At 33.8% G+C, this 20,048-nt stretch overlaps 3 protein-coding genes across 5 annotated transcripts; 1 reads left to right on the forward strand and 2 right to left on the reverse strand.

The window, feature by feature from the left end:
* The first annotated feature begins 807 nt into the window (after positions 1–807).
* Positions 808–4,189, forward strand: LOC107635645 (uncharacterized). 2 transcript variants are annotated; one of them, XM_088483123.1, is made up of 6 exons: positions 808–977; positions 1,179–1,271; positions 2,054–3,352; positions 3,449–3,517; positions 3,592–3,790; positions 3,930–4,189. In XM_088483123.1, the coding sequence occupies exons 2-6, from the start codon at positions 1,269–1,271 to the stop codon at positions 4,001–4,003; spliced, it is 1,644 nt and encodes a 547-aa protein (XP_088339249.1). In that variant the 5' UTR covers positions 808–977; positions 1,179–1,268; the 3' UTR covers positions 4,004–4,189. The 2 variants fall into 2 exon arrangements, with proteins under 2 accessions (XP_088339249.1, XP_016194655.1); XM_016339169.3 differs by having other exon boundaries at positions 816–1,026.
* A 1,076-nt stretch (positions 4,190–5,265) lies between these two features.
* Positions 5,266–10,674, reverse strand: LOC107635647 (uncharacterized). The gene is made up of 9 exons (XM_016339170.3): positions 10,416–10,674; positions 8,575–10,180; positions 8,253–8,479; positions 7,730–8,062; positions 7,263–7,509; positions 7,015–7,143; positions 6,706–6,918; positions 6,380–6,503; positions 5,266–5,657 (listed from the first exon to the last, which is right to left on the reverse strand). Exons 2-9 carry the CDS (start codon positions 10,123–10,125, stop codon positions 5,419–5,421), a joined length of 3,063 nt encoding a protein of 1,020 aa, XP_016194656.1. The 5' UTR covers positions 10,126–10,180; positions 10,416–10,674; the 3' UTR covers positions 5,266–5,418.
* Positions 10,675–13,767: 3,093 nt separating this feature from the next.
* On the reverse strand, positions 13,768–19,332 carry LOC107635648 (uncharacterized). 2 transcript variants are annotated; one of them, XM_021122236.2, is made up of 9 exons: positions 19,038–19,332; positions 17,051–18,737; positions 16,723–16,949; positions 16,305–16,637; positions 15,481–15,727; positions 15,156–15,284; positions 14,853–15,068; positions 14,562–14,685; positions 13,768–14,371 (listed from the first exon to the last, which is right to left on the reverse strand). In XM_021122236.2, the coding sequence occupies exons 2-9, from the start codon at positions 18,626–18,628 to the stop codon at positions 14,133–14,135; spliced, it is 3,093 nt and encodes a 1,030-aa protein (XP_020977895.1). In that variant the 5' UTR covers positions 18,629–18,737; positions 19,038–19,332; the 3' UTR covers positions 13,768–14,132. The 2 variants fall into 2 exon arrangements, with proteins under 2 accessions (XP_020977895.1, XP_016194657.1); XM_016339171.3 differs by having other exon boundaries at positions 19,058–19,325.
* Between the last annotated feature and the right edge of the window lie 716 nt (positions 19,333–20,048).

Genomic DNA, 20,048 nt, shown 5'->3' on the forward strand with positions numbered 1-20,048 from the left:
AAACGTTAAAGATTAAATTTTGATATAATTTTGTAAACATCATTAAAAATTGAGATATTTTTATTGATAAAATTTAATAATTTTATACCAAATGAATATTTTTTAATATTTTTTGTTGTGAATGACCGAAATACTTTAAAAAATAAAATATAAAATTAGAGATAAAATTTTATTATATTTTTTTTATGTATCTTCTAAATAGTTATTCAAATATAAAGACATAATATTCACTTTTATAAAATACAAAATTTTTATTCTATATTATTTAATAATATTATTTATCTCTTTTTTTATTATATTCTTTTTCTTTTAATATTTTGTAGTAATAAATTAATACAATTTTTTATATATGTATATATATAAATTACAGAATTAATAATGTGAGAGGATTTTTTATATATAAATAAAAAAGTAAAAATTCGAGTGCAGTCGACTTCACGTGAAGTTGATAGTTGAGAGCTGTGAGATGGTTTGCTGATTTGACTAAATTTTTATCTAACGACTCTCACTATCAATTTCACGTGAAGTCTATTGCACCTGAGTTTCCACTAAATAAAAATTACACAATTAATAATGTAAGAGAATATGTAAGAGTACAAACGAACCAATCACTATACTCCATGTGGCTTTCTAGAGGGGGTGCGACCTTTTTCCGTGAAAACTATTCAGTGAATGCCTACATAAGACTAACGGTCAGATCGTCTCTTCGACAATAATGAGGATTCAGGGATCCCAGAAGGTCCACGTGTACGGTAGATTCGAGTGTTTGATATATGGTAAGTTTATAGGGTGCCGCACTATATCTTTGATCCCACACTCCCACTTTACTCGTAAACCTCATTTCTTAATCCTACAACACAACTTCGTTTTCGTAACTGTCGCTTTCTCCGACGGAGTTCCAACCACCGGAAAATTCTCCGGCGAATATCTCCGGCTCGGCGACTGTTAGTCTCCGCCGTTCGCCGCGGTGATCGATTGTCCGTTTTCTCGGTTCCATTTCCTCACTCTAGTTTTTTTTGTTTGTTGGTAAATTGCTACTGTTTTTGAAATTCACATTTTTTTTTGTCAACTGTGGTAAATTACTACTTTGAATTTTATTTTATTTTTTTTAAATTTTGTGGTGTAGTTGATTGGTTTTTTTTTTTTTCCCAAAAAAAATCTTTCCCTCGATTTTGCAGTGCGGTGTTTTCGCTGAAGGTGGTGGCAGCGTGAATTTTTCACTCTGATCATTGTGGTGGAAGCGTGATTTTGAAGTATCCAACGAGAGAATGGTGAGTAGAAGATTCTAACCAAGCAATTATTCTGATTCGTATTTGCATGCATATGCTGTGTTTGTTGAAGTGTGCATTTTTTTTTTCACTGAATATAGTAATGTTTTTGTTCTTTGATTGGCACCATTTTATAATTTATATCAAGTGCGCTTCAGATTTTAATTTTTTTGCATTTTAAATTGGGGGCCCCTTGATATATGATGATATTGTATATATGTTTCTGGGAAGCTAGTTTCTTTTGGGTTAAATAAATTAAATTTATCATGTTGCTCGGTTCATCATACTAATTCCTGATTTTTTTTTTCTTATATGAAAGTGTCACCACGTGGTAATGAATAATGTGACTGATGCGAGATATATATGTTAGTATGTATGCCTGAAATGAAATGGAGTCCATAATGTAACTTCAATTAAAATTCTAGTGTTTTAATAACTGAGGCTTGTTGGTGAAGAAATTTGTTTGGGAAGTTTGGTTTAAGATGTATAAAATTAGACTCTTATATAAATTTGTGACGATCTCTTATAAACGCATGAAATATCTTGCTTTTTCTGGTAGATTCTTTCATTGATGATAATGAGGTTAACTGTATGATGTTAAACTGCATGCATAGAATAATATCAACTTATATATGAGCTTGATTTTGAAGTTGCAAGGATAAATACTTTGTTGAACCAGATACATATGTTGTGGTCTTTGTTTTTTCCTGTTTTCTTCAGCTGGTCTGTTTTTTGATATTGCAAGTTCAGTCAACAAGAAAACCACTCTAAGCTTTTTTTTCCAGTCTTTTCAGCATAAAAGCTTATGGCTGCCACGGGATTCTGGCTGCTTTGCTGGAGAAAATTTGGGGTATGAGAATTCTTCCAGAGTTGAACAAAAGCGTGACCATCAGTGGTTTATGAATACAGGTGAACCAGAAACATTCAGCAACAAGAAACAAGCAGTTGAAGCAATTGGTGGTAATCCATTTTCAGGAGTTTCCCATGTGAATGTTTCTCCATGGGACACCAATTCAGGGTTTCACTCTGTCACAGGTCAATTTTCTGACCGGCTCTTTGGATCTGATCCTCGACGGGCAATCAATTTGGTTGATAAAAATCTGCTATCAACTGGAAGTGGAAGTTTGAATGTGGCTAGGAGGGATGTTGAGAATCAATTTCGTAATGAACAATCTTCTGGCTTGTCAAGATCTCATGCCATTGCAGACACTTCATCAGATCCCAATTTTGGTGGCATCAGAAAGGTTAAAGTCAATCAAGTCAGGGATTCTTACAATCTCTTGCCTGCTTCCATAGGGCACCCATATAGTAGGGCAGATAGTAGTACAATTTCAATAGGTACAGGCCACAATAGGAATGATGCGAACATATCGTTGGGATCAGCTTATAATAATGGGAATGACAATATCATTGCAATGGTCAGTGGAATAAGCAACACCAATAACAATTCTATTTCAATGGATCGTCCCTTCAATAAAGCCGATGGGAGTTTTATGCTGATGAACCAGAAGTATGGCTTGTCAATGAGTCAGCCCTTTAACAGGGCAGATTTTGTACCCATGGATCAGTCATATTCAAAGGGGCATGAGAACTTCATACCAACAGGTCCAACTTACAGTAAACCAGGAGAAAATTTCATAAACATCAGTCCTTTCTATGGCAAGGGCCTTGAGAATTTGGTATCCATGGGTCCAACATATATTAGTACCGATTCAAACATCCCACCAACATTGACCCCATTTGAGACTGGAAATTCTAGCTCTTTCCTAGCAGGTCACAACTATAATAAGGGTGTGAGTGGTACCATGCCCTTCATTGCTTTTACTAGTAATCCTGAGTCCAATCCCTCTGGTGGAATCACAAACGGCTATAATCTATTGATGGGCGATCAGATTAATCCAAATGCCGAACAACCTGTAAATAATACTCAAACAGCTAATACTCAAATTGATACTACACAGAAGAACAAAGAGAAGAAAACCAAGAAGGCTTCATCTAACAACTTCCCTTCAAATGTCAAAAGTTTGTTGTCAACTGGTATTTTTGATGGTGTTGTTGTGAAATATGTTTCATGGTCGCGGGAGGTAAAGTGTGTAATAGTTTTTTATCTTGAGTTATTTGTGAGCTCTTGTACTTTTATATAGTAAGGTTTTTTACATGTTAGATATTCTACTTGGCAGAAGAGCCTGGGGGCAGTCATAAAAGGAACTGGGTATGTGTGTTCATGCGATGACTGCAAGGAATCAAAGGTTAGCTTCTCAAATGGCTTGAATTCTGATAATCTGCATGTCTGAGTGTGCTTATATAACATTCTGTCATGCAGTGTCTAAATGCATATGAGTTTGAGCGGCATGCTGGTGCCAAGACCAAACACCCTAACAACCACATATACTTTGAGAATGGAAAAACCGTCTATGGTGTGGTTCAAGAGTTGAAAAACACTCCCCAGGAGATGCTCTTTGATGCAATTCAGAATGTCACTGGCACCACCATCAACGAGAAGAACTTTAGTAGTTGGAAAGGTAACAGAGATTTTAGTTTCTTGGTTGTGGTTAAGATCACTTGGATAGCTATATCTTTTGATTCAATTGTCCATGCTTAGATATAACACTAATTCTTGTGTCTTTTCTACCTTTGTTCTGTTTTCACCCCTCTGAGCAGCATCATATCAAGCTGCTACAAAAGAGCTTCAGCGTATATATGGAGCAGATGAAGTGATCATCACTCAATCCTGAGTCCAGTTTTCTTCATGGACAAGTTCAGAAGAAATGGTAGATTTGCAATCTGTTCATAGTGAATGAATAGCAGCTTCATATAGTTTTTTGTTTATTTAAAAAAAAAATTAAAGGTTGAGCTGATGCTCCTTGTAGGAATTTGATTTCCCATTTCATGGTAATGATTAAGGTCTATTTTGAGGTTCAGACTTCAGTATAATCTTTCCATCAAGATTTGCTCATGTCTTCTTTGCAAACAATTAACTAGTCTCTTATTAAGTTTCTTTTTTTATTTCGATCACAGTATCAAAATAGAAAAAACTCACGTTGAGTTTAAAGAAGAACAATCAATGTTAAACTAATGACTAATGAGCTTCAATTCAATGCTAATATCTTAATACATGGTGTTTCTGCTTTGTTGTCTAAGTGCACTTCTTACTGTTATCACTGTTTTCTTAATACTCAGTTTTTGTTTTGAAAGGAAACCATTCACACGCTCATGGTGAATACATAATAATAATGGTAAAAGTAAAGTATATTTTTTATCTTTGAAATTTGTTAAAAATTTTAAAAATATTTTTTAATTTTATTTTGTTTCAATTTTGTATTAGAAGTTTTTGATTTGCATCAAATATATTCTTGGTGGCTAATTTTTTAATAAATTTATGATCAATTCAGCAACAATTTTATAAAAACAACTTTCAACATAAGCAAAACAAACAAGATATAGTTGTTATGCATTATTACAGGATTGGTCTTAAATTTTTTTAAAATTTCAAGGACAAAATTAAAATAAAATAAAATTTAAGAGCATTTTTAAAAATTTTAACAAATTTCAAGAATAAAATATATTTTACCCTAACAATAAAAATTTATTTTATGGTTAAAACAACAAAAAAGTAAACAAAATGGGCTTTTTTCGTTTGAGTAATGATAACCTAGGTTTCCTTTCCAAAAAAAAATGATAACCTAAGTTGCCTAATTTGCTCATGATAATCAGGGATAGAAAATTATTAAGTGGATTTACTTTATAAGTGCATAGTCTTATTGTAGCACATATTAGGAGTGTGCATAAGGCCCAAAAAACAAAAAAGGAATGTTCATTAACCTTGAATAGATATTATTTATTTTATTTTGTTTGCAATAAAGACATATCATGTTTTTACATATTTGTAAAGTTTCTGAACAAATTCAACAAAGTTTTCTAATTTCTTTTAATTATATAAAACATTTAAGTTGTATACTCGATTTTATTTTGTTTTCAAAATCAAAGATAGAGCCACTTTAAATAATAGTATAATGCGATTTTATAATTATTGTTAACCACCAAGAGTTTGTCTTAAATAAAAGCAATACCAAATGAGAAAAAAAGCATTGTGGCTTTGCACTATACAAATACTAATAATAATAATAATAATAAAAGGAAAAATGCATTTTTAGAATGGATAGTGAATTGGTTGGTTTTGCATGGCTTTGTGAACAAGCTCACTCTGCTCCTTCTGATGAATCTTATAGAACCCTGTTGCTGTGGCTGCAGCTGGGTCACGACCAACATATTTGATGTCTTCCATGGATCCTCTTCCCAATGTTTTCATGCTTGTCCAAAGACGTGGTAACATGTAATAATATGCTCCCATGTTCATTGGTTCTTCTTGGCACCAAACTATCTCTGCATCTAATAGTTGAAAAAACAAAGGAATGTGTCAAATTAGTCAATGCCTTGTATCACAAGTAACTTGAACGATGCAATGATACTCCTCTTATATCTGTATTTATATTCAAATATATGATTTAAGAGTGCATAAACACAAAGAAAGTACTTAAGCACATATATATAAGCTATGAATTGAAGCACGGACACTTTTTTTGATTTGCCGTATCGAACACATTTCGGACACGATATTCATCGACACTTGTCTGACACGCGTGTCTTTCTGTGTCTAACCGTACCTTAATAAAAAATAAAAAATTCTTTTCCAAATACACTTGGTCACACTTAAATACCATTACGACGTGTCCAACTTTATTCTTAACATGTATTTTTGAAATGAGTTTAGAAATAGTATATATTATTAATTATTAAAAAATATTTTATATAATTAAAAAAAATATTAAAAATAATTAAAAAATTAATTTATATTTTAATATCAATAAAATATCAAAACATCATTACAATTTATCTAAAAAATATTCTATATTTTATATATATGTTGTATCCCCGTGTCTTATAAGAATTTTAAATTCGCATGTTTGCGTGTCCTGTGTCGTGTCCGTGCATCATAGTATATAAGTAATGTTATTTAGTATCAAATTTTTATAAGTTAGAACATATTGAAACATTTATGGAGATATAACTTCAATCAATGTTGTACTTTCTTGCAAGAAATTGATGCTTACTTGGATATCTTTTCAACTCTTGTTGAATGAGATCATATGGAAAGGGACAAAGTTGTTCAACCCTACAAATTGCAATATCTTTTGCATTGATCTTTCCACGTTCTTCATCAAGATCATAATATACCTGTAAATACATTCAATGCTTATTAAATACTACAATGAAATGTAAGAGTAACAGATATAATGAACTAAGAACATTCCTTTAAAGTTATTGATATTATGATCTGAAGAGAGAAACAAACCAAAACAAACAATGAAAACTTAGAAAACTACCAATCTTGTTATTGAAATAAAGAAATATAACTTCAATCATGATCATAAAGAACCTTTCCAGAGCAGAGAATAACTCTTCTAACACCCTCTTCCAATTGAGAATGGTTGTTCTTGTCCTTTATAAGGCGCATAAATTTGGTACTCTCTTGATGTTCATCATTTCCTTCAACATCTACAAATTCAGATATCTTTGATTTGCATTCCTTGTGACGTAAAAGGTTCTTAGGGGACATCACAATTAGAGGCTTTCTGAATTCCCTATGTATCTGAAAAGTATATTTCATTGTATTTAGATACATTGATCTAAGAATATACTAGAAAATGACAGTAACAGATAAACAGAAAAGAAGAAATATATATACCTGGCGTCGCAAAACATGGAAGTAATTAGCAGGAGTTGTGATATTAACAACTTGCCAATTACATTCTTGGATTTGTTTGGTAACCTTTGGATCCATCTCAGGTATAACAAAAGGATTTTCATTACTCATCTGCAATATAAAGCATTGAATAATCAATGTCTTAGTTTTTGGACTAAGCCTTTTGTTATAAATTTAATAAGTTAACAAAAGTATATGATTGAAAATGGTGTCAATTATGAATCTTTTGCCTGAAGAAAACGTTCCAATCTTGCACTTGAGTGTTCAGGTCCTTGGCCATCATAACCATGAGGAAGCAACAGAACAAGGCCGTTTTGGCGAAGCCACTTCGCCTCGCAGGAGCTCAGGAAATTGTCTATGATCACTTGGCCTCCATTGGCAAAATCACCAAACTGAGCTTCCCACATCACCAAGGAATGTGGATTTTCCATTGAGTAACCAAATTCAAATCCCATTACACCATACTCTGAAAGAGTGCTGTTGATAATAACAACAGAAGATTTTGTTCAAATTTAAGACCAAGAACACATATAAGTAAAAATATTAAAGGTTTAATTATGCTAAAAGTTCTTATAGTCTCACTCAATTTCCAATTAAACTATGAAAATCTAATCGAAAATTGAGTAAAAGTATAGTAGTCTAGGTCTAGCCATGATTGAAGGAAAGCTTGAGATAGGAATTATGAAACTTTTATTACCTATTGCTTACTGTGAACATTTCTTTTCTTTGGTTTGGATTAACATGATCAAGAGGACAATACTTCACACCAGTTTGTTGATCATGAATTATTGCGTGGCGATGACTGAATGTACCTCTTTCGACATCTTGACCACTCAGCCTAACATGGTTACCTTCTGCTATCAATGTAGCAAAAGCAAGTGCTTCTGCAAAACCCCAATCTATGCCTTCTCCACTCTCTAGCATCTGAACCCTTTGTTCATAGAACTTTTTCACTGCTCTATGAGGTGTAATATTATCTGGTAGAGTTGTAATTGACTTGCCAATTTTCTTCAATGTCTCTATCTTCACCCTGCATAAGAGCATACATGTATATATAAGTTGAATTCTTTGTGGAAAATATCATAGTTCATAAGGACTAATGGTGTGTTTGTTTAACTTTCCAAAAACAATGCATCTATAACAAAAATATTCTATATAATTAACAAAAAAGGTGAGAATTGATTATTTTGTTTTCCCTTAAGCTGAAAAGGATCACATACCCTGTGTTTCTAATTGGTGAAAGTTGATCAGGTGACTTGAATCCGGTCCAATTCGCAGAAAGCCAGTCCTTTCGATCCGGAACATGATCTTTGCTGGCCAAGAATTCATCATTGAGGATTTTATTAATCTTCTTGTGTATTCCATCAACCTCTTCTTGTGTCACTACTCCTGATTCTACAAGCTTCTTTTCATAGAAATCTAGAGCTGTAGGATGGTTCTTAATAACCTGCATTCAAGAAATTACTATTACTTGTGCCACAAGTAACACTTTTTAGCAGCTAAGAAAAATTTCAAGAGAAAAAAAAAAGAGTTCAATCTTACCTTATACATCATAGGTTGTGTAAGAAATGGCTCATCAACTTCATTGTGGCCGAATCTGCGATAACAAACCACATCAACCATAGCATCTGAATGGAAAGTCTGTCGCCACTCAGCTGCCAGCTGGCAGGCGCGCGCGACAGCTTCCATGTCATCCCCATTTACATGGAAAACCGGCGAATCGAAGGCTTTTGCAATATCAGTACAATACTGAGAAGATCTTCCAGAATCTGGATCAGTTGTAAAAGCAACTTGATTGTTGAGGACTAGATGAACAGTTCCACCAGTAGAATAATTTGGAAGAGCACTTAGATGCAAACTTTCATATGCTACACCTTGTCCTGGTAAACTACCATCTCCATGAATCAAAATACTAATGTTCTTGATTCTTTCAGAATCATTTGAAAAATATTGTTTAGCTCTAGTTTTTCCTTCTACCACAGGATCCACTGCTTCTAAGTGACTAGGATTTGGTACTAATGAAATATGCACATTCTTTGAATTTCGAGTTTTATGATCATAAGAGGCACCTAAATGGTGCTTAACATCACCAGTTCCAGTGTATCCTCTTTCGTCCGGCGAGTTTAAGGTGCCGTTGAATTCGCAGAAGATTCTGCGCAACGGCATCTTAACCACTGTGCCTAAAGCATTAACTCTGCCTCTATGTGTTGTGCCTAAAACTACATTTTCAGCTCCGAAATCTGCAGCTCTATCTATCACTTCCTGCAAGCCTGGAATCAGTGTTTCGGCGCCTTCTAGGCCGAATCTCTTAGCTGAACTCCACTTGGTGCCAAGGAACATCTCATACTTCAAACTCCAAGCAAGCCTTTCTAGGATCACCAAGCAATGTTCTCTGTCGAATTTCGCAGTTTCTTCACTTTCAATTCTGTCTCTTAGCCAATTGCATTTCTCAGTGTCTGCAATGTGCATGTATTCATACCCAATGGTGCCACAATAGGCCTTTTCAAGCCTTGTTAGGATGGACCTAAGGGTCCGAACCGGTTGATTCTCGGATAAGATCCCTGAAATCTTCCATGCCCCTAAGAAGAATTCTCTGTCAAGATCAGATTCAGTGAAGCCATAGTTTGCAGGATCAAGTTCTTGAGGAATCTGTCTTTGTCCCAATTCTAAAGGGTCTAATTTTGCTATCATGTGACCATACATTTGATAAGCTCTTACCAACAACATCAAACTCATGCTCTCTTGAATCTGTTTGGTTGAAACCTGAGAGATTCTTGAGGTGTCATGGCCTATGTAGTTTCTAAAGAAGATGTCCCACGACTCGTCGACGCTGCTCGGATCGGCTTCCCATGCCTTTTGAAGCTCCTCCAAGTATGTGCTGCTGCTTCCATACAAGAAGCTATCTGTGAGCCTTGAAAGAGGCACAGGGCTTGGCTTACTAGGAGCAACAACTTGTGATTTTGGTGTGAAATTTGTGGCATGAAAGGTTTTCTGTTGTGAAGAAAGTACTTGAATTCTTGGTGCAAAATTCCATGCACTTCTTTGAAGAAGTTTCCTTTTAGTTATAACAGTAGCAGCTCTAAACCATGCCATAGTTTTGAGTTTTCACTACAAATTCACTTCACAAGGAACCTATGTTCACCAAATACTGAAAAAAAAGCACATTGGTTTATCAGAATCAAAGATAGACCAAAATATCTGTCATAGTATAAATTAATAAATTTGGTATATCAACAATTAAACATATCTTGGTAACATTTATATCAAGATCCATTGAGTTAGAATGCAATATATTGCCAAAGTCAAAGATATTTCACAAGAGATTATCTCAAGTGATTTCTACAACATTGAGAGAGTAGATATGTTCATGAGAAACCTCTTACCTTTGCAAGTTGTAAGTACTACTGCCCTTAGTTCAAGTGCATGTACAAAAGAAGTAGAATTTGTGACAAAAAAGAGTTGTAGCTTTTTTGAGTTTATTCTAGACAATGATAGACAGAACTTGCATGCTCTTTTACAAATAAGATAACCTGCTTTTTGATGTTGACAGCTTTTAATATCATTGTATATTAGAAAAAAAAATCATAATTTTGTGAGTCAAATTAGTCAAATTCAAATTCTAAATAGCTACTTCTTCTACACAAATTAACAATACCTACCAAAGTTACTGATAAGTGATAACTATGAACCTTTTTCATTTATTAATAATCAAAGAAAATTTTCTAAGTGTACCGTTATACCGGTGTTTCAGTTATTTAACCGTTGATTTTAATTATAAAAAATATATATAATATATATAATTAAGATCAACGTTTAAAAATCACTAATACACCGATATGACAGTACACTTGAAAATTCTTTCAATAATTAATATGAATTTGTGTGAGGATTTGCTACCAAAAATGGTCCATTGCTGACTACTCTAATGTCCACGTCTTCAAATGCACAGTATATGGAAAAGACTAGAAGCCAAATTAGGAAAGAGAATCTATGCCAGGTACTGTAAAAAAAAGGAAAGGAAAATAAAGAATCTATGCCAAATGTTTCTTCTTTCTCTGTCTTTATTGTCTATTGGAATTGTTATTAATACAGTTGGCCACTTGAAATTGTATTGATAAGTGTAGACGTGTAATGTATCTATCAACAATTAACTAAAAATTTGAAATACCACCATAGTCCAAAAGGTGTGCTTTCTTTGGTCTTCGTAATAATAACAAAAATGTTATTTGTATACTAAAATTAGCCATTATAATCAATTACTAATATATTTATTTATAAATATATGTGTGGTTTAATTTATTTTTAATATTTATTTATATTCCAATATATATTTTATACTAATAACTGACTTGGTAGCTGATTTTAGTCGCTTTTTATTTTTAATATGGAGGAAGGTGTGGGGTGATACAGCATTATGGAGAATAGGAGTGTTTTTTCTGCATGTGATGTCAGGGGGCTGAAATCGGACCGAGAGATTTAGAATAAGGAACTCGGACGGTCCGATTAGAGAGAATCTATAAAAGAATATTTTTTTAATAAAATTCGAAGGGTCCGTTTTGTTTTTTTAAAAAAAAAATCTAAATACGGAGGATCCATTTTCATTTAAAGGAAAAATTAAAAAAAAACAAAAATTGTAAACGGACCCTCAGTTTAAAAAACAAAAAATGTAAACGGAGGGTCCGATTTTATTTTAAATTAAAAAAAAAATAAAAACTAATGGGACGGTCCAATTTGTGGTCAACGAATTTTTTAATAAAGAAATCGGACAGTCTAATTTTTTCTTGTTCTACACCTGTGTCTAACACTTATACACCATAATCGAGCACAACTCACATACTTCTCTAATATAAAAAAAAATTAGCTAATTTTAGTATATATGTAGAATAGTCGAAATAATAATAATAATAATAATAATAATAATAATAATAATAATAATAATAATAATATGAGTAATCAATAAGAATAACAATAGGAACTTTATATAAAATATCTATATCCAAGTAAGGAAAATTAGTTTCAATCCATATTATTTGATGTGTGTTGCATGGTTTCTCAAAATCTTACGCCACTAATAAACCAAGTATAAACGTTTTTATTATATTATTATAGACAAATTTAATTATTCATTTATTATTAGTTTGATTATTTTACTATGATAAGTGTGATTATTTAGTTAAAAAATTATGTGAATCAATATAATATATAGTAACTGATTTAGTATTTGATTTTTAGTTTACATATATTTTTTTGTATTTTTTATACTATAGTTATAACACAATAAACTAATAATAATATTAATCACTCATTCAAAAGGTGTATGACAAGAGTTTTAAAATTTGTAATCACTTATCTCCTTTGTGAGATAATCTTTGTTGATTATTGAGACCACTCTCTTGTTTTCCCCTTATTTTATTTCTTCTTCCAACTTCCCTGCATTTTTATCTCACTAAGAAATCCATTAACAGATAAGGATTTGGATTATCTCGTTGAAAAAGATGGCTACAATATGAAAATAAAATTACTTTTATAATTTGTAGTATGACACATGGTTAGTGACTTGTATTCTTAATTTTATTAGATAGCCAGAGTTAATAGGGACAAAATGACGTAACTAAAATTTGCATACGAGAAATAGATAAAACTAAACAAGAATATAAATAATACTGAAAATAATATGACAAAGTAGTAAAATCACAATCTCTTAATATATAGAGAAGTCTATAATACTCTTACATATTATGAAAATTCATGCAAAGGAATTATACATACAAAAGACTTTACTATTTTTCTCTTTAAGTTTCACTTGCTAATTTTATGTACAAATTGCACATTATAAAGTATAAACCACTTATATAAATTGTACAAGTGTGTACTAGAATCTTCTTTTACATTTATCTTTATCAAGTTGCAATCTTTGATTAGAACTTTTGACTTTGCAAGTTGAACAACTTGTCAAGTAGTTTCATGAGTCTTCCAACTTGATAAAAACTATTTGCATCTCTGAAGTATGGACACTTCGCTGAGTTATCGTGTCCGCGTGTCGGACATATTTCGGACACGACACTCGTCCGACACGCGTGTCTGCTGTGTCCAACTGTGTCTTAATAAAAAATAAAAATTTTTTCTCTAGACACGCTTGGACACACCTAAATACCATCACGTGTCAGCATGTCCAATCTTATTTTTAACATATATTCTTAAAATAAATTTAGATATAGTATATATTATTATTTATTAAACAAAAAAATATTTTAAATACTTGATATAGTTAAAATAAGACATTAAAACTAATTAAAAAATCTAATTTATATTTTAATATCAATAAAATATCAAAATATCATTACGATTTATCTAAAAAATACTTTATATTTTATATATATGAAGTATGTATGTGTGTCCCCGTGTCATATAAAATTTTAAAATTCGCGTGTCGACGTGTCCTGTATCCGTGTCAATGTTCGTGCATCATAGATTTGGATCAAACTTGATTCTAAACCAAACTTAAATTCTATAATGTTCTTTAATTTTTCTTAAAATTTCATCATACTCCACTTGTATCACTTGTAACCTCTAACCATTTTCGTTAACTTCAAACCAAAAGAAGAATTTTACTTATTTTCACAGAAAGTCATATATATCAAGCTTACATGGACTATATCCGAGTTATTAGAAAGTAGTAGTAGTAGCAGTAATGGTAATAATGAAAGCTGAAGAAGAAAAATTTATAGGAGAGAATGCTGGCCAAGTTCCCGGGGCTATTCTACCAAGCAATAATGCCACCGGAATCACAAAAATTATTGAAGATGCATTTTCAAATTACAAATTATAGGAAACAAAAAGTTTGAAAAATATCAACACTTTAAGGCAAGAAGCCTTTGTGGGTTCTATATGGCAATGACCTCTTATCAACTAAGGGAAAGGGGGAAAAAAAGAAGAAAAAAACTCTGCATAAGTATACAACCGAGTCAGAATACCTGACATTTTTTTCAGGGAAAGAAGGATATTATAGAAGGTCAAAATTCAAAAAGCAAATCATTAAGAGATATAAAGCAATCTTCCAACTATTGCTCTTTACGTGGATAACATTGCAAGTCATCATTTTAGTATGGGAAATTGAGCGGTTCGCGTTGAAGGGCTTTCTCGGCGATCTCAGCCTGCTCCTTCTGGTGAACCTTGAGGAAACCGGTGGCAGTGGCTGCCGATGGAGCACGGCCGACATACTTGACATCGTCGTAGCTTCCCTTGCCGACGGCTTTCATGGAAGAAATAAGCCGGGGAAGAACATAACTGTATCCACCCATGTTCATTGGTTCTTCTTGACACCAGACAACCTCAGCATCTGGTAGAAACAAACATAATAAAGTGTAAGACAAATAACCATAACTTGTTATTTAAACCCTACCATCCTCATGTTAAATGCAATTTTCCAGTTAAACATAAAAAAGTAATATATAAACATAAACTTTTACTAATTAGTTCATAAAGGAATCAGAACCAATTCAGAAGGGAAAGGACATAAAAACCCTTACTAGGATATCGTTTAAGCTCTCTTTGGACAAGGTCATAAGGGAAAGGACAAAGCTGTTCCACCCTACATATTGCAACATCCTTTGCCTCAACCTTTGTTCTGTGCTCATCAAGTTCATAGTAAACCTGCAAGGGATATAAGAAACATGTGTGTCATTGAAGCACTGCATAAAATCAATGTTTCCTTTCTTCTTCTCTATTTAATAAAATCCATCAGATAAAAGAAGTTAATTTTTTTTTTTTAAGATAAAGGGCAATATGACAAAAAGGTTGTTAATATGAGTAGCACAAACCTTTCCAGAACAAAGTACGAGGCGTCTAATACCCTCCTCAAGGTCTGAGTGGTCATTTTGGTCCTTTATGAGGCGCTTAAATCTGGTTCCCTGCTTGTCAAAACCTGGGTGTCCTTGGACATCATCAAACTCGGACAAATTTGATCGGCAAGCCTTACTACGAAGCAGGTTCTTAGGGGACATTACAATGAGAGGTTTGCGGAATTCTCTATGTATCTGAAAGAAGGAAAGCAGCATACTATGACAAAAGTAAGGAACATAACTTCAAGTGACAAAACTAACTATTTAAACAATTTTACCAACCTGTCTCCGCAAAACATGGAAGAAGTTAGCAGGAGTTGTGACATTCACAATCTGCAAATTGCACTCCTGAATCTGTTTCCGAAGAGTTGGATCCATCTCAGGAATAACATAAGGATTGTCATCAGCCATCTGCCATTAAAAACAGATAAAATTGAGAATTAACAGAGCAAATGAAACAAAGAAAAGGCAAAGTCATATAAGTAATCAGTAGCATAGCATTATTTAGGTTAATTGCTTGTTTGCACTAAAAGGATTTTAAAACAAAAAGATCCAACAGCCAAGTGTAGTAGTTCAAAGAAATTAGAATATAGATTGACGAGGAAACCTGAAGGAAGCGTTCCAATCTGGCACTTGAATGCTCAGGGCCTTGGCCATCATAACCATGAGGAAGTAACACGACAAGCCCAGTCTGACGGAGCCACTTAGCCTCACCAGAAGACAAGAAATTGTCAAATATCACATGAGCCCCATTAGCAAAATCACCAAACTGCGCCTCCCAGATCACCAGTGAATTTGGATTTTCCATGGAGTAACCCAATTCAAATCCAAGAACACCAAACTCGGAAAGTGAACTGTACAATGATTCAAAGTTTTCTTAGCCAGAAGGTAATACCAAAATAATCCATCATTAGTTAAATATAAATATCAAGTGGGAATATAGGGGAAATGAGAAAACAGAATGAGCAACAATCATATGAAGTCATAACAGAGATAGACTTAAAATATTCAAGTCATCTGGGTTAATGTGAAAACAACTTTACTTACATATAACATATAAGTCAGTCAAAACAAAGATTAGAATTAAAATATAAAACAAACTACAAGAGAAAACAAAATATTCATGATTAACTTATCAGCAAGAAATTAATCCACATCTCAGAAGCTTGAGCCTTCAGAGCAAAATCAAACTAAAAATATATATATATAATTACATAATCTTTTATTGTAGTTTACTATAATTGACTTTTTCATTTTATAATAAAAATAACAGTAGCACGAGGAATCCAAAATAACAATTTAATAAAATAATATGACTATATATCAGTTAAAAGAAATTCGGCATATGTATTTTCAAATTGGAAGTTGGAACTCCCAAAAGACAGGCAAAGGCAAACAAGATGACTACATCTCTGTAAACGGAAGGATTACCTGTTGCTGACAGTGAACATCTCTTCATTTTGGTTCATGACAATATGGTCAAGGGGGCAATATTTCTCCCCTGTTGTCTGATCATGGACTACAGCATGGCGGTGACTGAAAGTTCCTCTTTCAACATCCTGACCACTTAATCGAACATGATTGCCTTCAACTACCAACGTAGCAAAAGCAAGTGCTTCTGCAAAACCCCAGTCAATATCTTCCCCTGTTTCAATCATTTGGGCACGCTGCTCATAAATCCTCTTCACTGCTTTATGAGGTGTGAAATTCTCCGGGATGGTTGTGATTGCTTTCCCGACATTCTTCAAAATTTCTGGTTTCACACTGCAGGAAAAAGATCACATATTTCAGCAGTGTTGTACAGATAACAGAAAATACCAATGGAAAAGGAACATGAAATGTACCATACCCAGTATTTCGGATACGTGAAATCTGCTCAGGTGACTTGAAACCAAGCCAATACGCCGAAAGCCAATCCCTTCGTTTTGGAATGTAATCTTTACTAGCTGAAAATTCTTCATTTAGAATTGAAGTGACTTTTTTGTGTATTCTATCAATGTCCTCTTTTGTCACCTCCCCAGTTCCCAGTAGCTTCTTCTGATAGATCTCAAGTGCTGAAGGATGGCTGCGGATGACCTATATAGAGGAGAAAGTTGCAAGTCCAATTAATTAGTCCCAAAGCCACATGCATATAAAAAGAAGAAAGTACAAAAGGCATAATAACCAAAAGGGCTAACCTTATACATCTTAGGCTGCGTGAAAGATGGTTCATCAATCTCATTGTGACCAAATCGACGGTAGCACACTAAGTCGACAACCACATCTGAATGGAAAGTCTGGCGCCACTCAGCTGCAAGTTCACAGGCATGCACAACTGCTTCCACATCATCACCATTCACATGAAAGATAGGAGCATCTAAAGCCTTGGCAACGTCAGTGCAATACTGTGAGGACCTGCCAGACCTTGGATCAGTTGTAAATGCAACTTGATTATTGAAGACAATATGTATAGTCCCACCCGTAGTATAATTTGGAAGAGCACTAAGATGCAGGGTTTCATAGACGACGCCCTGTCCAGCAAAACTACCATCTCCATGAATCAATATACCCATGTTTTTTGTTCGGTCCACATCATTTGAGTAGTACTGCTTTGCTCGAGTTTTCCCAACAACAACAGGGTTGACAGCTTCCAAGTGACTAGGATTTGCCACTAAAGACAAATGTATCCTCCCGCCACCACGTGTAGGGCGATCATAAGACGTTCCTAAGTGATACTTAACATCACCAGTTCCTGTGTAAAGCCCAACTTCATCCTCAGGCTGATGACCACCACTAAACTCACAAAAGATTTGACGGAGTGGCTTCCGAACAACATTACCCAATACATTCAGTCTTCCACGATGTGCCATTCCTATAACTATGCTCTCAACCCCAAGATCAGAAGCGCGATCAAACATCTCTTTCATGCCTGGAATAAGTGTCTCACCTCCTTCAAGTCCAAACCTCTTTGCTGAAGTCCACTTGGTGGCTAAGAAGTTCTCAAACAGTGTACTCCAAGCAAGCCTATCGAAAATAACCTCACGGCGCTCCCGGTTATACTGTGTAGGGGTAGGGGTTTCAATCTTCTCCCTTAGCCAATTACACTTGTTGCGGTCTGCAATGTGCATATACTCGTATCCAATGCTTCCACAATAAGCCTGCTCTAGCCGTGTCAGAATGGACCTAAGGGTTTGCACAGGACGATTCTCGGACAAAAAGCCAGACATCCTCCACACCCCCAAGAAGAATTCCCTATCGAGATCAGCCTCAGTAAAACCGTAAAGGGCAGGGTCCAAATCATCAGGGATTTCTCTCTCCTCCAAAGCCAAAGGGTCCAATTTGGCCTTCATGTGGCCATTCACCTGGTATGCCCTCACCAGCAACAACAATCTCATACTCTCCTGAATTGTTTGGCCAGAAATCCCAGGCGATGTGGCAGCTTGACCCACAAAGTTCCTAAAGAAATTGTCCCATGACTCATCAACACTGTTGGGATCAGCCTCCCAAGCTCTCTGAAGCTCCTCCAAGTACACGCTGCTTGTCCCATCCAAGAAGCTATCGGTCAACCTTGAAAGGGGCACAGCACGGGGTACAGGCGCAGCTTGCTCCTTGCACTTGAAAAGAGTGGTGTGGAATCCTCTACCCTGTGATGGTGGTGGTGGTTGTGATGATGGGAAGACCCTAGCCCTTGACACCAGATACGAGGATCTACTCTGAGAAAGGGTCCTCCTAATTGCATGCTTTGCAATGCTGGCTCCAGCTCTAAACCATGCCATTGGATCTCAATCCAAAACAACTAACCAACAATATCACCAAAATTTTATTTCTTTAGTTCCTTCCAAAGATCTTCACTACTCAAGTTCTTCCTTTATCATAGGCACACATCTAACGCACACATACAAAAAATCAATCAGGGTCAGCTAAAACAAATAAATTAAAAAAAAAAAAAAAAAACTACCATCTCCAACGCCAGAAAACAATAGATGCAACATTTATGTCTAATCAATAGATATAAAAGATTCAACTTTTAATTACAAAAATAGAAAGAAAAAAAAGCGCAGGATTTTGAAAGATCCATAGATTCAAGTCTAACAAAACATAAGTGTATGAATCGAAACGAGAAAAAATTTATAAAAAAATGTGATAACTTGAAGGGGAGAAATAGTAGGTGAAGAGAGGAATTACAAGGGAGGAAGAAGAAGAACCTGAAGAGAGAATTGTACAGAAAATGGAAAGGGGGGCGAAGCGAACCCTAGTAGCGGTGAAGCGAAGCGAGTAAGTGCTGGAATGGGAAAACTGAAAAGAGTAAAAATGAAAGCTTTTTCCTAATTCCTAAATCTCTAACGTTGATTGCGTATTCCCACTATCGTCGATCGAGAAACAAAGAATATATGCACTTTCTTCTTACCCTCTCTTTTTCCTTTTCATTTTTCTCGGGTCCCAACCTTCGACCAAACCTATAATCAAGTTACTAATTTTCTTTTTTTTTTTTTTCTTTCATTTTTTACTATTTTTTGTGTAGGAAAAAAAAAACACAAGATCTAATAACTAATAAGAATTCAAAAAAATTAAATAAATAAGGGAAGAAAAAAGATTTTGCTAACTGCTACTGCTAAGTAAATAAATTTATTTTTCCATCTGCAAATATTAAATACTAGTTTAATTTTGATATTAATAATTCAAAAAAAATTATATAGTTAAATATATGTATTTTAAATAAATTTTTACTAGTAAATTTAAATATTAATTAATGCGATAATATACAATTAATTATCTATATAAAAAAATTTTACAGTGCAAAAAATAAATTCATCAAATAATTTTTTTTAGGGTAAAATATATTTTTTATCTCTGAAATTTGGCAAAAATTTCAAAAATATTCCTAAGTTTTATTTTATTTCAATTTTATTCCAAAAATTTTCGATTTGCATCAAATATATCCTTAACGGCTAAATTTTCAAAAAAATTAAGACCAATCTAACAATAATGCAAGAAAATTATGCTTGCTTTGCTTGTGTTGAGGGTTGTTATGAAATTGTTGTTGAATTAGTCTTAAATTTTTTGAAAATTTAGCAGTCCGGAGTATATTTGATGCAAATCGAGAACTTTCGGAATAAAATTGAAACAAAATAAAACTTAAGAATATTTTTAAAATTTTTGTCAAACTTCAGGGACAAAATATATTTTACCCTTTCT

Source organism: Arachis ipaensis, chromosome B4 (genome assembly GCF_059453495.1).
Source record: "Arachis ipaensis isolate K30076 ecotype BB chromosome B4, ASM5945349v1, whole genome shotgun sequence".
NCBI lineage: Eukaryota > Viridiplantae > Streptophyta > Magnoliopsida > Fabales > Fabaceae > Arachis > Arachis ipaensis.

Coding starts and splice junctions, on each gene's coding strand:
- LOC107635645 (XM_088483123.1), top strand. Junction 3,353..3,448: donor ATGTTTCATGGTCGCGGGAG/GTAAAGTGTGTA, acceptor TCTACTTGGCAG/AAGAGCCTGGGGGCAGTCAT. Junction 3,518..3,591: donor ATGACTGCAAGGAATCAAAG/GTTAGCTTCTCA, acceptor TCTGTCATGCAG/TGTCTAAATGCATATGAGTT.
- LOC107635647 (XM_016339170.3), bottom strand. CDS start 10,125: ATGGCATGGTTTAGAGCTGCTACTGTTATAACTAAAAGGAAACTTCTT. Junction 6,504..6,705: donor TTATTCTCTGCTCTGGAAAG/GTTCTTTATGAT, acceptor ATGTATTTACAG/GTATATTATGATCTTGATGA. Junction 5,658..6,379: donor AGAGTTGAAAAGATATCCAA/GTAAGCATCAAT, acceptor TTCAACTATTAG/ATGCAGAGATAGTTTGGTGC.
- LOC107635648 (XM_021122236.2), bottom strand. CDS start 18,628: ATGGCATGGTTTAGAGCTGGAGCCAGCATTGCAAAGCATGCAATTAGG. Junction 15,728..16,304: donor ATGTTCACTGTCAGCAACAG/GTAATCCTTCCG, acceptor ATCATTGTACAG/TTCACTTTCCGAGTTTGGTG. Junction 14,372..14,561: donor AGAGCTTAAACGATATCCTA/GTAAGGGTTTTT, acceptor TGTTTCTACCAG/ATGCTGAGGTTGTCTGGTGT.